Consider the following 14,016-nt stretch of genomic DNA (forward strand, 5'->3'; position numbering starts at 1 on the left):
CAAATTTGAAATGGATTCACATACATATGTTAAGTCAAATTCATCACTAATGTATATGGGAGCAACTACTGACATCAAAAGTCTTAGATTAAGATTTGAATTTAGTCCCATTTCCTTCATTTAAAGTTTTACGAGTGACTATTAAACAATTATAAAGCCACCTTAAGTGAAAAAGGTGACTATATTAAGACTCTTGCTAATGATCAGGTTTACAGGTATACAATATTGATCAGTTAACAGTAAAGGTACAAAAATGTTCAAATAGACTGAGAGAGCACTTAAACAGCAAATGGGCAGCCTATAGGTTACCTGAGGAGCTAGTTATAGAAGAAGGCTGTTTCTTGGTCTCACTGAGTTTCTGCTCCAGGTTCTTCACCTTTTGCTCAAGTTTCAACTTATCAGACTCCAATGACTGAACTACGGACTGCAAGGTTTTTGCAGAGGCATTTTCTCCACGGAGCACTGTGATCTGCAATAATTAATTGGGAATGCTTATACAGTTTGGACTAAAACCAAAACCATCAAGAGAATGTTATCAAAGTAGAATAAATGCCAGTAAAAATATGACAAACACAAGTGAAGTTCAAAACCTTCTTTGATTTGAAAAAAAAAAAAAAGAAAAAAAAAAGACAGAAATAGCAACAAGCTGTTCAAAAGTGAGTGCTCAAAGCATGAATTTATATCCTTATTTAGGCATCTATGTAAACTAGCAACTTAAGTTTCAGAAGTGTTGAGAGCACCCACAACCTTTCTGGAAGCCAATACCTGTTGAGCTTCTCTTTACTATCAGAGACCTATTTGAACACATCAGGAATGATTTAGAAGCTCAACTTTAGGGAGCAGTTTTCGAAAAATCTGTATTTCCAGAATTTATTAATAAAAACAATTTTGAAAAGCCAGTGATACCTTATAGTTTAAGGACTATGATTCTAAAAAATACCTCATTTCTGAGTTTTTCCAGTTCTTCATCTTTCTCTGTGATCAAGGCACTAGTAACACTGATGGATTTCTGTAAAGAAGCTCTCTCTTCATCTACTTCTTTTTTTAATATGGTTTCTCTAAAAAGAAAGCCAAGAGTTCCAGAAATCATCTGAAGAGTTATTCAGTTAATGCTGCTTAAATCAGCCAAGACAAATAGGTCTCAGATTTAATTTAATATTAGGCTATCATTAGAAATTCTTAAGCATATTTCAGTTCTGTATTTCACTAAGTTTATATTTGCAAAATCATTCTGGATTTTACTACTGTGGAAACAAAGAAAAAAATTACCTATGTAGATACATGCCAGAATCTGTATATCATTGCATCCATTTGAATTTAAAGAAAAAAGTTAGATTGGGGAGATATAGAATAAAAAATGTGTTGCACAGAATGATCCACAAAATCCTAATTTCATAGTTGTGGTACTTCTTGGAATAACTATTAACAAGCAACAAAAAGTTCATGCAAAGCTCATTATACAATTGTCATGCAAAGCATAGATGGTGGAAATATCAGCTGGTCCTCACTTATTTATTTCAAGTTTGTCATGTCTAAATAGAAATATATTTCAAGAACTATTGGGCCTTAACAATAGCTACTGTCTTAGCAGAAGTCCATTTAGAATTTGTTCTTTTACTATGCAGAAGTAGACTTTTAAAAAAGAAAACCTGAACATGGCAAACTGCGTAGTTCATAAATGAGTAGATGGTCTGAAAAACACTCCACTCCTATTTGTTTTCATGCGTTGAGTAAATGACTTAAGTAGTAGGCTAGTGGGTTAGCAGATGATGCATAATGATACAATTTGGTCACCATTTTTTATTATTAACCCTGCAGTAATGAGGTCTCAGAGCGTTACTGATTGACTGCATGGATGGAGCACACAGGAAATAGTTTTATCTCCTCAATAGCAAGGCAAAAGAATGTCCCAGAATATGAACATTCCAAAATGTTAAGGGATATTACAAAGTCTTGTATCATAATACTCATAAGTGTCCCAATGAGTTCATGTACTCTCATAACGGGAATGTATGCTCTAAGGGCTACTGCTTTAACATACCCTTTAGTTTAGAAAGTAACAAATTTTATGACAATCCATAATTTTCAAAACTGAGGGTTCAAAATTATATACTGCACCCACATTTAAGAACCTACAAAAAAGTGGGTTGGTTTTCAAAAGCATGGATGCTGCCTCTGCTTCCACTGATCTTCAATAGGAACATCAAGATTTTGAAAATCAAACCACTTTCCTAGATGTCTAAATGTGGATTTAAGAGCCTAAAGTTGGGCACCTCTATTTTGAAAATCAATGCCATCTTTTCCAAGATCTTAACTGTCTTTTCTCTCTCACACACACACAGACTGAATGCCTAATTTAGCAGAAGGAGTACTTAAGCATGAAGGAACAGATTCTTCAAGGAGACTGAATATCATGATTGTTAAGTCAAGTAATCAAATGAAACTCAAATGTCCTTAAAGAACAATGCACACTTGACATAGGATAATTTATAGGCCCATGTTGGAGATCCGTGATATCTACAGTCAGTGAGACCCCTGATATTCAGCCCATGACATACAGTACTCTCAGTGATTTAGGATTAAGAGAAAACTCAGGCAACAATGACAGTACAAGTAATTCTTTCATTGTTAAGATTATGCTTATACTCATGAATGGAAGCAGTAAGTGGAGAATCTGGGGTTTACGGAGAGTGATGTACACAACTCACAACATTCAGGTTCCTGTTTTTAAAATGGAAGTACATATCAGGGGAATATGACATTTAACTGTTGAGTGCAGAATCTCTCCTACTAATACAAACCTATGTTTTCATTAACAAAATGCATTTACCAAGTCTTCCCTTGGGTGCTTTCACGGGGCTCTAATTCAGCAAATCACTCAAGAATATGCTTAAAGTTAAGCATGTGAGCAATATCACAGGCTTTTAATGGGATTATTCACTGTTCTACATTAAACACATGCTGATGCTTTGCTGAATTGGGGACACTTTGCAAACTAAGACCATATAGACAAAACAAGGTCTGCAGAGAAATCTATGGTTATAGGGAATAGGAGGGGAAGGCCAAGGACGTGTTGCATAGTTCTTCTGCCACCCTCTACCCCCTTCCAAAAATCAATGAGTCCTGAGCACACAGGATACTTGAAAGAAGGGAAAATAGGTTATGGAGTGGCTGCTTCCAAACCCTTCATGTACAGGGATCCCAGTATTATGGGGTTTGTCTTTCACTGGAAAGCAGTGGTGGAAGAGAAGATGGGAGCCCTTGCAGACTTGCATCAAAAGCTTGTATGAAAATACTGTGCAAAATTCCTACTTTGTCAGATCTTGATTTCAAAGTGTCACATAAATGTGTTATATAAAAACCAGTAAAAGACTAGATGGCCGACCATTTATTAGCACTGGTAAAAGGGGGAGGTATAATGTGAGCACTGGGAAGATCTGATATGTAAAAGAGGAGAAAATTGCATGCATTCATAAGAACTATATTTGTGTGTATAATTCTAGATATTCTACAAAACACAAGGGAGAAAGAAGAGGGGAGTAGAATAAAGGAGAAGAAAGAGGAGGAGATAAAAATCCTCTTCATGTACATTGCCTTATCACTTAGAAGACAGTGTCTTTGGGAAGAAAATTTTGGAATGTCATGGTCTATTCTGGCATTCTAAAAATGAAGACAGGAATTCCTACAGATACTGTAGGCATGTTTTCACTTAGATTTGAATCACAATCACCTATTAGTGTCACCACATAATCCTCTCATCTAATATTCTGATGTTCAATAGCTTCTGAAATATGGAATAGTATTAGAGTTATTTAAATTTGATGGATGCATGGTGCGTTGGAATTAGTTTTATATAATGACTTGCAAGAGAAAGCAAGTGGAAATATTCATGGTTATCTGCAATTAAAATGGGTACAACATTCATTTCATCCCACAAATGTTTATTTACCAATAAGTCTTGAATAGTTTAGGTAACACATTAATGTTGGATTGTATTAGACAATTCCAAGTGCTATAAAGAACATATCTGTATAAGAAGTTAAATTGCATTCTGTGGTATATAAAAATCATGTGGGCTATAGATTCCTTTTCACATGAAGGTACCCAGATTCTTCCCTTACTACAAAAATAAGAAACTTCAATAATGAAGCAAGTACCTTAAAGTGTTACTGGGCAAGCTTTAAAAATGCAAGATAACAAGAACCACGTTAGAAACATGGGAGAGAAATGCAAAGTACAGTAAAGAACTAACATTGCACTGAAGTTTGTTGTTGTAAAAAAATAGAAATATATATACTGCTGAGTGTTTTACAAAACAGAAGCAAGACACTAAGGGACAAAAGGCAGCCAAAAATATGTACAACTTTACTTAAAAAAAAATTATTTATTGTAACGTGGATAGACTTTCTTGAGTCTTACCATTAAAGACACACAGATATAGCAAAGGAAGCAAGGGTTGGAAAGGGAAGAGAGAGGAGTGAAATGAGTATTGATAAATAGCGCAAGCTCAAAGACAGTAAGACAGTTAGCAATCCACAATGAATCTAATGAGCTGAAGTAACATCGAATCCCCTCTTAGCTTCAAATTAATAAATATCAAACATTTTCCATTCCTGACTGGAATATTTCCTAGATAGTTCATTACTAAAAGGAATTCCCATGAGTGAAGGAAGGTGGGGGAAAACTGCTCCTAGTTGGATATTTGGCCAAATTAAAATAAAAATAAGTCTCAGCTTCTGCATCCTGAAAGTCTAAGGAAGGGAGGGAGAAAACATCAAACAACACCATGTGTGTGCATCTAATATTTGCCACTAAAGTTACCAAAAATGTAATTCTACTGTTTTATCTGAGAGTTCAGCTTATAGGTCCCTCTATTAGCCAGAAGAATCAATTTTGTGATGAGTAGGATCCTTCCCCAAACATCATAAATTTCCCCAAGAAAAATCTACAGCTGTTCCTATGTATAGCTCACATGATGGTATCCACGTGACCTTTCTAGTCTTCCTTTACAAACACTACATTAAATTGGGACCAGAGTAAAGTTTGTACTTTGGAAAAAATATCAAGTGAATGGAGGAGTTCCAGCAACCCAGAACAATCTCCTAATATATGAAAACAGCACTGAAAGAGATGAGTGTTGCCTTGTTTGCCCTTATAAGATGTGTAAGCAATCTAATATTCCAGCAAAGACTAAATATCACTAAACAATTTGGTTACTGAAATTAGAAGAATTTAGTATCAGTGAAAGGTGGGAGTCAGTAAACTGAACAACAGAAGCTGGGAAATATTACATTAAGTTTTGCTGAGTGTCCTAATATTAAGTAAATCACATTTTCACCCTACTTTTAGTGTTAAAAACAAAAATATTTTGTGTGTGTATATATTTTTAATATTCAATATGCAAAATTATTTCAAAGGCAAACTGTGCAACAGTCCCAGTCCATTTCATTACTGGAAGATGAGAAAAATGTGGCTTTTTTCTTCCTTACTGCTAGTTTTATATTACATTTTGTTATGGTTTCCATAGAACTGAATACCTGAACACACAAACACCTGGAAAAACTTAAACAAGGAATAGTTTAGAAGCATCTTAGAGACTAACAAAACATGCAGATGGTGGTATGAGCTTTCCTGGGTACAACCCACTTCTTCAGATGAATGGACTTTTACATACTCCATTCATCTGAAGAAGTGGGTTGTACCCAGGAAAGCTCATGATACCATTGCATGTTTTGTTAGTCTTTAAGGTGCTTCTAAACTATTCTTTAAGTTTTTCCAGTTACAGACTAACTGGGCTAACCCTCTGAAGCTTTTGGACATCTGGGAAAGCTTACCTCTTTTTCATCTCTAACAACTGGTTATTGAGTACAGATCTCTCCTCTTCCAGCTAAAACACAAACATCAAGAGCAAGAATGAATACACCAAGAATCAAATGGTTTGTTCCATTTAACAAATTCTAGTTTCTCCACATCTGCAGAGGCTAACTGAAGCATGGAACATTTTTGGCAAAAGTAATTAGCTTTCTTCAAGGGCAACATAAATATGAATCACAGCTTTTTAAATGAATAGGGATGTTAGCTAGCACTTGTAGGCATAACCAGGACACACTGCACAGATATCGGTCTATAGTTTTCAGTGGCCTGGGTCAACGAGTGCCAAAAGGCACAACTAATTTGCAAGAGTTCAGGCCCCTTTATGTTAATACATCACCTACTCCACCAATGATGGGTGATGTGAACTGGCAACCCCTTAGCTAAACATGGTATCAGGAAAAATTGTTAATATGAACAGTGTGAAAGCAGTGATCAATGGAGAAGATATAAGAATTACATGAGACTATTAGAAAGACAGCAACTAGGTCACTTTCAGGCTGATGAAGTTCTTCCGTGAACCCTTGTTTTACACCTAATAACCATTATTCAATGTGCAGCGCAGACCAGATGTGGAATATCATCTAGTTAAATTCTCCTGGGAATGTCATTGGCACATAAGGGTGCCCAAAGACATTGCTCACATTGGGCTTCCAGAGCAAAGTAAATTGCAGTGGAAGTGAAGGTCTGTCTGTTGTCCTCAGGTCTGAGGACAAGTCCAGGTCACATGGATGTTAATTTTCATTGCCTGTCCTCTAGTACTATAAGGCTTCCTAATTTAGGACAATTGTTCTTTGTTTCTGGGGTATAACTTTACATGACTTTCCTTAGGTACTCATTTGAACATCACTAGTTAGAGCCAAGAGAGAGAAGTATAGCTACTGCATTGAAGGCTCAGAAGATAACAAAATCTTCTATAAGAGACTCATCACATGGCAGAGCCAGCAGCTATGCAAGACCCTGCTAAATGGCCTTACAATAGCAGGGAGCTTTGGATTATGTGCCATCATATTCCTGCAAGCATGCTGGAAGTCAAAAATAGCAATTTCAACTGACAGAACAAAGCACAGCCCTGCTTTTGAGGGTTTGCTGTCTGCCTCCTACACACTAGCAGGCTATTCTTTGAATTCTGTGCTTCTGTAGAAACTAAGAGGAAATGGTGAAGTTCTGAAGGGAGAAAAGTTTAATTTGAAAGCCCTGAAAGAAACAGTGTCCTTAAAACACTCTGTATTTAACCAGAGCTCAAACTGGTAGGGGACTGCATACTGAGTCTATAATACAGAATCTATCTCCCCACACAGGCCTCAGATTCTGGACATAGGAGAACAGAGTCCAACATTGACTCAGCTGGTCACTTTTCTCGTTACAGATATTTAAAAAAAATCCTCTGCCCTCTTCTGCATCCTTCTCTCATTCTCAGGTAAAATACCTGAACATCACACTCATTTGGCTGCATTTTTTTTTTGGGGGGGGGGGGAGAAGAGGAGAGAGAGAGAGAGAGGTATTCAACCGGCTTTCCTTCATCAGTAGGCATCATCTGCAGCTCCCACAGGTCAGCAGCATTAACCTGACAATATCAAGCAACATAATCCAGCAGCCATTTGCTTAGGTTTCCCCGGGGTGGTCTAACTTTCACTGTTTAACTCAAGTTTCCTCTCTATTCTCCTCAGACTGAAAATCCCTGAAAGCCACCTTGCCCCAGTCACAGTCACAATGGCCCCCAAATGTGCAGCTTTTCCCCCCCAAGGCACACTGCCACCATGCTGTCAGCTCAGCTCTCTTTGGAGTGGTTCCATGGGTGTATAGAAGTTCCCCTTGCTCCTGTGGACAGTATGCTTGTAACAAGGAAGCAGAGGGGAAAGGGGTGATCTGAGGTAAAATTTAAAGTGAGAACTCTAGTGGCGGTAGCAGGTTTGAGGCCAGGGTCATGACACATCCTTTTTTCCTCCCACTCAGGTCATTCTCTTTCCAATAATCTGATCCACTGCACATTTTTAAAGAAGTTGGTCTTAAGCAGATGACACCTACCTTACTGAGCAGAGTCAGAAGGGGATGGATAAGCCAGATCAATAGATCTTTCCACAGTCTCTCCACTGGTGTTAAAATTCATGCATTGGTCTGGCAACACCAACATAAAAACACTGCAAGCCAGAAAAGCTCTCAAAGTTCGGTATGCCCCTGACTGGGAATCCTTTAGCTAATTACAAATAGCTAATTATTTATGGATCAATATAGATGAAACCCCCTCACTGTCAGAAGCATAAGTCACTTTAACCTTTAGCTGTCAGGATAAATCATTAATGACACTGTATTCATTAATTTTGCAAAATGAGTCATGTGTCCACAGATTCACTAACCCAGTTGACTAACATTCTTGCTAGAATTTATATAGTTACCATAGTGACTGCTCAAAATACTTGCAACATATGCTTGATACCTGCCTTACTGTATTTTTAAAAGGCACAAAAATCAAAGAGCAAAAATTGCTATATTTAGGTTCTTTTATTATTTTTCTAATACCTACTTTACAAGGAGATAGACTGGGTTTATGGGCAACTCTATATGAAAACAGTTTCTTCCAGTTAAGACAGAACTTTACTTTGTATTCTAAAACGTATCTAATGTAGCAATGCTATATATTAAAATTCTTTCTGCATTGTAAATGTTCACATTACAATGTTCATTCTGAGGGCTTTTCTACTTATGCTTGTGTTCCATGTGGACTGAAAAGATAGGAGCTCTTATCTTGATGTGCTCATTCAGTCAATTGCACTCTCACGCCAAGATGAACTGTATACAGCCTCTTACAGAGGCTCTGGAGCAGTTTCATTAGAACCTCGATAGGGAGAGAAAGGCAGAGACCTATCCTAAGCATTTCTAAATCGAGACCTACATGCTGGTTTCACTGGCCAAGCAATAGTACAAGGTGGTGGGATTGTGAGTTTCTGGAGCTAGAATCCTTGCAAAATGAAAGTGGACTTCACAGCTATTTCATTATGAGACTCCGAGTTGCAAGGAGAACAAGGTTCTTCTTGGATTTCAGATTTAGACATAACTACTTAGACAGAAGTTTTGTTAAGCAGAAGTCTTGCATATTACACAACCTGGAGCTAACCAAATAAGAGCTGTGACACTAGGATTAGCATTTTCCATGGCACTTGCTCCTTTGTGTCACAACAGGATTACCCTGGGGTCATTTCCTCAATATTCCAATGGGCACTGTGAATTACATGATTTGCAACAATGTAGTCACTGGTAGATGGAGCAAACCCAGCATTTCAGTGTTTCAAAATCTCAGATTACTACTAAAATTTCTTCCTCTCCAAGGAGAATTTCATGTGTTATGAATGGCTACTGTAAACATTTAAGCTGTTTTTCCTCCATGTTCTTGGAAGATTATTTGGTACTAGACTCTTGGGGCAAACTCTGCCCTTCAATCATGAGTAGAAAGCTATGCAACTGGTAAAATTTCCATGGTGAAGGATGGCAAGATCAGAGGACCCTGGCAGGAGGAGGTCCATTCCTCTGTGCAACACAGCACAGCTCCACAGGGGCTTCGGGCTGTCAAAGAGCATGTGTGAGGGGGAACAGAGTGGGGAGAGCCAAGGCTGGCAGATCCACAACTAAGATCCAGACATCTATTATCTCCCTGAGAAGACAGTCCAGGAACTACATGGGCTATGGCAGCCTTCTTCTTTGGACCTCCCTGGTTACTTGGACCATACCATGTGCTAAAGGCAAGATTTGACTCATCAAATGGCCATGCTGCTGAGGAAGCCTTTTCCAGTTGTGGCTGGTCTGAAGAAAGAAGCTGCCCTGGCTGCAAAGACTCAGATATAATTTGAAAGGAAAAAAAAAAAAAAAAGCTCATGTTGGTTGTTTAAGAAAACAGGACCCTATTATCACACCACAACTCAGGTGAAGGCTGCAAGTCTGCACATCAGGGACATGCCTCAATCATCTTTCAGGGCACTCTACAGGGGGAAGGATTCCATGTACTACTCCCATCATAGCACCCAGGAGGATACAGAGATTACTCAGGCTTCAGCTCTAAGAGGTGCTTGGGAAAAGTCTGCCCTTTCAAATCTTGATGGAACATGAGGTTCTGCAGCAGGGCTGGAAGGGAAATGTCCAATAAAGTCTGGAAACACAGAACACATTAAGTGTTGTCACAAAAAGGCACATGCTGTAAGCAATGGCGACATGTGTTTGACAGTGGCACACATACTGCTCAGATTTAATTTTTACATTGCACATCGCTCCCTAGAATGACACGTACCATTGTCAAAAGGCATGGTGACAGTTCAAATGCAAAACTTTGAAAAATGATTTAAATGGTTGTACGTCTGGTTATTTCTAAAATAACCAGAATAATTTTATGTGAAATGAAGTGTCCTCTAAGTCACTTAAAAAAAAGATTTAGAAGTGACCTTGCAATCAGCTCTATGAACAAATAATATATTTTAAGATTCTATTGACACACAAGGTAGTAGAGCGTTACAGACTTTACACTGCCACCAGAAAACCTTACACCAACTCCAGTCCTCTAATATTCACCCTTTACATACAATACTGAAGTTAAAACATGCACATATGCACATTTCGACCACCATTTTTACAGAGTTTGGTAAAGGGGTTTTGAACAGTATTTGGCAAGCCGCCACCTTAAAATATTCTCTGTACAGATAGGTTTTTAACAAAAACCATGCTTTCTCTTCATAACGGGAAAGCATATGAAAAGAGAGCTGTTTGGAAAACAGAAATACTCCCTCTAGAGTCTTTTTAGTAGATCCTTGGATATAGAGGGCTAACATTTAATTCACACTTGCCTGAAGTCTTCAAATGGACAGCTCTCTTTATGGGACATACTATCCTCCATCATCCAATGATTCTAGCCGTTTAATGGAGGTGGTTACAAATGTATGAATATATTATTGAAATGAACTATTCCTTTAAATCACAAACATGTATAACAGGGTAACACGTATCAGCAGAAATAATATGGATTAAACAAACTGCAGCATCCTCTAAGCACTGCATAGTAAGTGTGTTAGCCATCCTACCTTCTGATGAGTTGTGACTTCCTCCCTGCTCCTTCCCAGCTCCTCAGCAAGTTTAACGTTCTCCTCTTGCAGGGCTGTGAGCTGTTGGGACTTCTGAGCAGCCGCCAGCCTCAGCGCTTCTCTGCAAGGACAGGGAGTGCATGGTTACCATAGGAACAAGACAGGCAAGAAAAGACTGTGGGAGAGAATCAGCTTCACAGCTTGGAAAAATACATCTAGTCACGTGTCTAATAGGATCTATAATAAAGGTAACAATCTACACCTTAAATGCACACTGCTCACTTTAACCCTGAAAAGAGAGAGAGCAGTGGGAACACAACACAAAATTACTTCCCTTCCTTTAAATGCATCTAATACCAGTGCAAGGTAAAGTCTATTCAGAGAGTGACACTGTCAATTCTACACAACTTCAACAGTTTGAAAATCCTCAAATTTAGAAATATGCTTAATTTATTGTATTATATGTGTTTGAAACATGGTATAATAGTTGTTTGAAATATGTTATTCATGTTAGATGAGATGGGTGGTTCTAGCATTCTACTCCCCTCTGTTCCCCAAACCAGTAGAGTTTTTAACCAAAACTAATGTAAACAGAAATGTTTATAAAACTAATATAATCAAGGAAACTCTATGGAATGGCTAGCAAACCCAAACACTGAAAAACTCCAATGTTAGGTGAGCCAAGATGTAAAGATCTAGTCTATTTTCACTGTTTTACAGTAAAATGCACAAAATAAAATATCAATAGCAAAACACAGATTAGGATATTCAAGTTTAATTAAATCATATTGCTATGGATAATTTTGGGGGAAGCTATTTTAACTGCTATATTTAAAAAACCCAAAAGCCTGTTGCATATTCATGGAATATGTCATTTAACAAGTTCCTACAGAAATCGGCAGGATCTTTAAAAAAAAGTTGCATTTTATTTCATCTAAGCAATTATTTACCATGGTATTCTGCTTTCTTAAAGGGAAACTCGATGGCCATGTGCGCCAAAATTTCACAGCTGAACTCTGACTAGAATACTAAAATGTTGTTATGATGACCTATGGCTTATGTGCCCACAGTGGGAAACATTTATGTAACAAGATTCACAAAACAGGAAACCCAACAAATTAAAATTTAAAACAAAAGTATTTATATTATATAATGAACTTTGTATCAAGCAACATTAAAATGTTTCCGTTAATGCACACAATTCCTGATTACTTTTAAAGTCCTTTTCCTTAGATCTTATGCCATAGCTACATTAGTTATTAAAGATCCATCTCAAACAATTTTTGATGCAGTTTTTCATTCTCCATTAATAAAGCCTACTGAAACTGGCTGTAATGTGCAGGCTCACACCACTGAATAAAATTATGCTGGTTTCAATCTGATGCAGGAACACATCTAATTTTAACCTCACTTGTTTGCTGTGCTGCAAAACATATGAATGCTTTGACTTTTTGGCACTAGTGTATCAAGAAGTCACACACAAATCGTGGCATGGACTTGTGTAAAACTGAATTTCTTTGTAACTCGATTGTATCTGAGAATATTAATTGATGTCCAAAAGAGCATGAGAAAGGGTGTTTATTAAAATCAGGTAAGTAAAATCCAATCAGTATCGGTATCCAGTTTTATATGTTAATCTTTTTTGCAAAAATAGTCACCGCTTCCACTGAAAGACTTCCCTACCTAGAGCCACAATTAGTCATTGAAAGTTCTTCTGCAATGATCCCTTCTACAACTGCAAGAATTTACCATCACTTATCTTAGCATCCTAAGGCATCCTGGCAACACGGACTGAGGAAAGCTACAGCTCCATCCTTTACCACAGTTAATTACTTTGTTTGCAAGTCAGGAATTTGTGATTGTAAGGGTGATTAAAAATTAAATTCTGTCAAATTAGATTATTTACCCTCTAACCATGAAGTCCAAAATCACAGATAATTAGAGAACATGCTTAGCAACTGGTTATGATTAATGTTGGCCTTAAACAGAATCACAAAAGGACCAAGGGAGAGGAAACCAATCTCCTTTATCTAGAACTCTCCTAAACTAATGGCTAAAGAACAATTTTCACAAATAGTTTGTCTGACAAGTTAAAGAATAATTTGTAATAAAAAATGGGATCGTTAACTTCCTGAGGTTCTAGAACTAGAAAAATTAGTCTGGAAAAAATTACTTTGCTTTGTCATTTTCTGCAAGCACTGAAGCAGGTGGGAAGTACTCCTGGAATGAAATTCTATCACACCAGAAGGGGCCTCTGACAGCCATTTAGGTTTTTAAGAAGGATAGAAAAAAAAAATCAATACCATGCTGCAGGTGCTAGAACATAGCATTAATGCTGTGTGTTCTACAAGAAACCTGTGCCTGGACTGCCTTGATTTCAGAGCACTGGTCAGGCAGCTTTCACTGAAATCCTCAGTCTATGGGATAAGCAGTTAGATGGGGATAAATTCTTGTAGTTGTGGAAGGGAATAATGCAGGAAAGCTCTTTCAACAGTACTGTAGTGCAAGTTCCAGACTCTGAATTTCCCCTAACAGGTCACCAGATTCTCTCCACCCAGAGAGAGTGGGATGGAAGACTTGTGGTTCAGTGTGTGCCATGTCTCTAGAGTGTGGGGCACTGAAGGACTGGCAGTCATGCCACATCTTTATTCAGGGAGGGACGCCATTTTAGGATGGTAGCTGCCAGTTCCGTATTAATTTTCTACATGGGTTAACATGCACTGATCAAATTGTGGCAGGGGGGGGGGCTTTAAATCAGACACACTGTGTGTTCTATTTCTACTATACTAAAATAGCACTTAAGACACTTTGTTACTACATATGTATCTACTTTCTACATTTTCTTTGGAGTCCTACTGTTTAGTTTATTGACAAAAATTGAATCAATGCTAGAGAGTTAGGGTAACAAGTGGGGTTCCGCAGGGGTCTGTTTTGGGACTGGTTCTGTTCAATGTCTTCATCAACGATTTAGATAATGGTGTACAGCAGGGCTACTTAACACATGGCCTGTGGGCTACATATGGCCCACAGCCCATTTGTTTGCAGCCTGTGGTGCAGTTTGGGTTTCCACGGGGCTCAACAC

At 37.8% G+C, this 14,016-nt stretch overlaps 1 protein-coding gene across 11 annotated transcripts in view; it reads right to left on the reverse strand.

Moving 5' to 3' along the window:
• Positions 1-14,016, reverse strand: part of CLIP1 (CAP-Gly domain containing linker protein 1) — a 135,705-nt gene that overhangs the window by 11,374 nt on the left and 110,315 nt on the right. For all 11 annotated transcript variants that reach the window (XM_075898663.1, XM_075898662.1, XM_075898665.1 and 8 more), the window contains 4 exons: positions 10,935-11,055; positions 5,835-5,887; positions 941-1,058; positions 310-469 (listed from right to left, as the gene is read on the reverse strand). In XM_075898663.1, the coding sequence (XP_075754778.1) occupies positions 310-469; positions 941-1,058; positions 5,835-5,887; positions 10,935-11,055 (452 nt within the window). The remainder of the gene's footprint in view (positions 1-309; positions 470-940; positions 1,059-5,834; positions 5,888-10,934; positions 11,056-14,016) is intronic.

Source organism: Pelodiscus sinensis, chromosome 15 (assembly GCF_049634645.1).
Source record: "Pelodiscus sinensis isolate JC-2024 chromosome 15, ASM4963464v1, whole genome shotgun sequence".
In the NCBI taxonomy this organism is placed as follows: Eukaryota; Metazoa; Chordata; order Testudines; family Trionychidae; genus Pelodiscus; species Pelodiscus sinensis.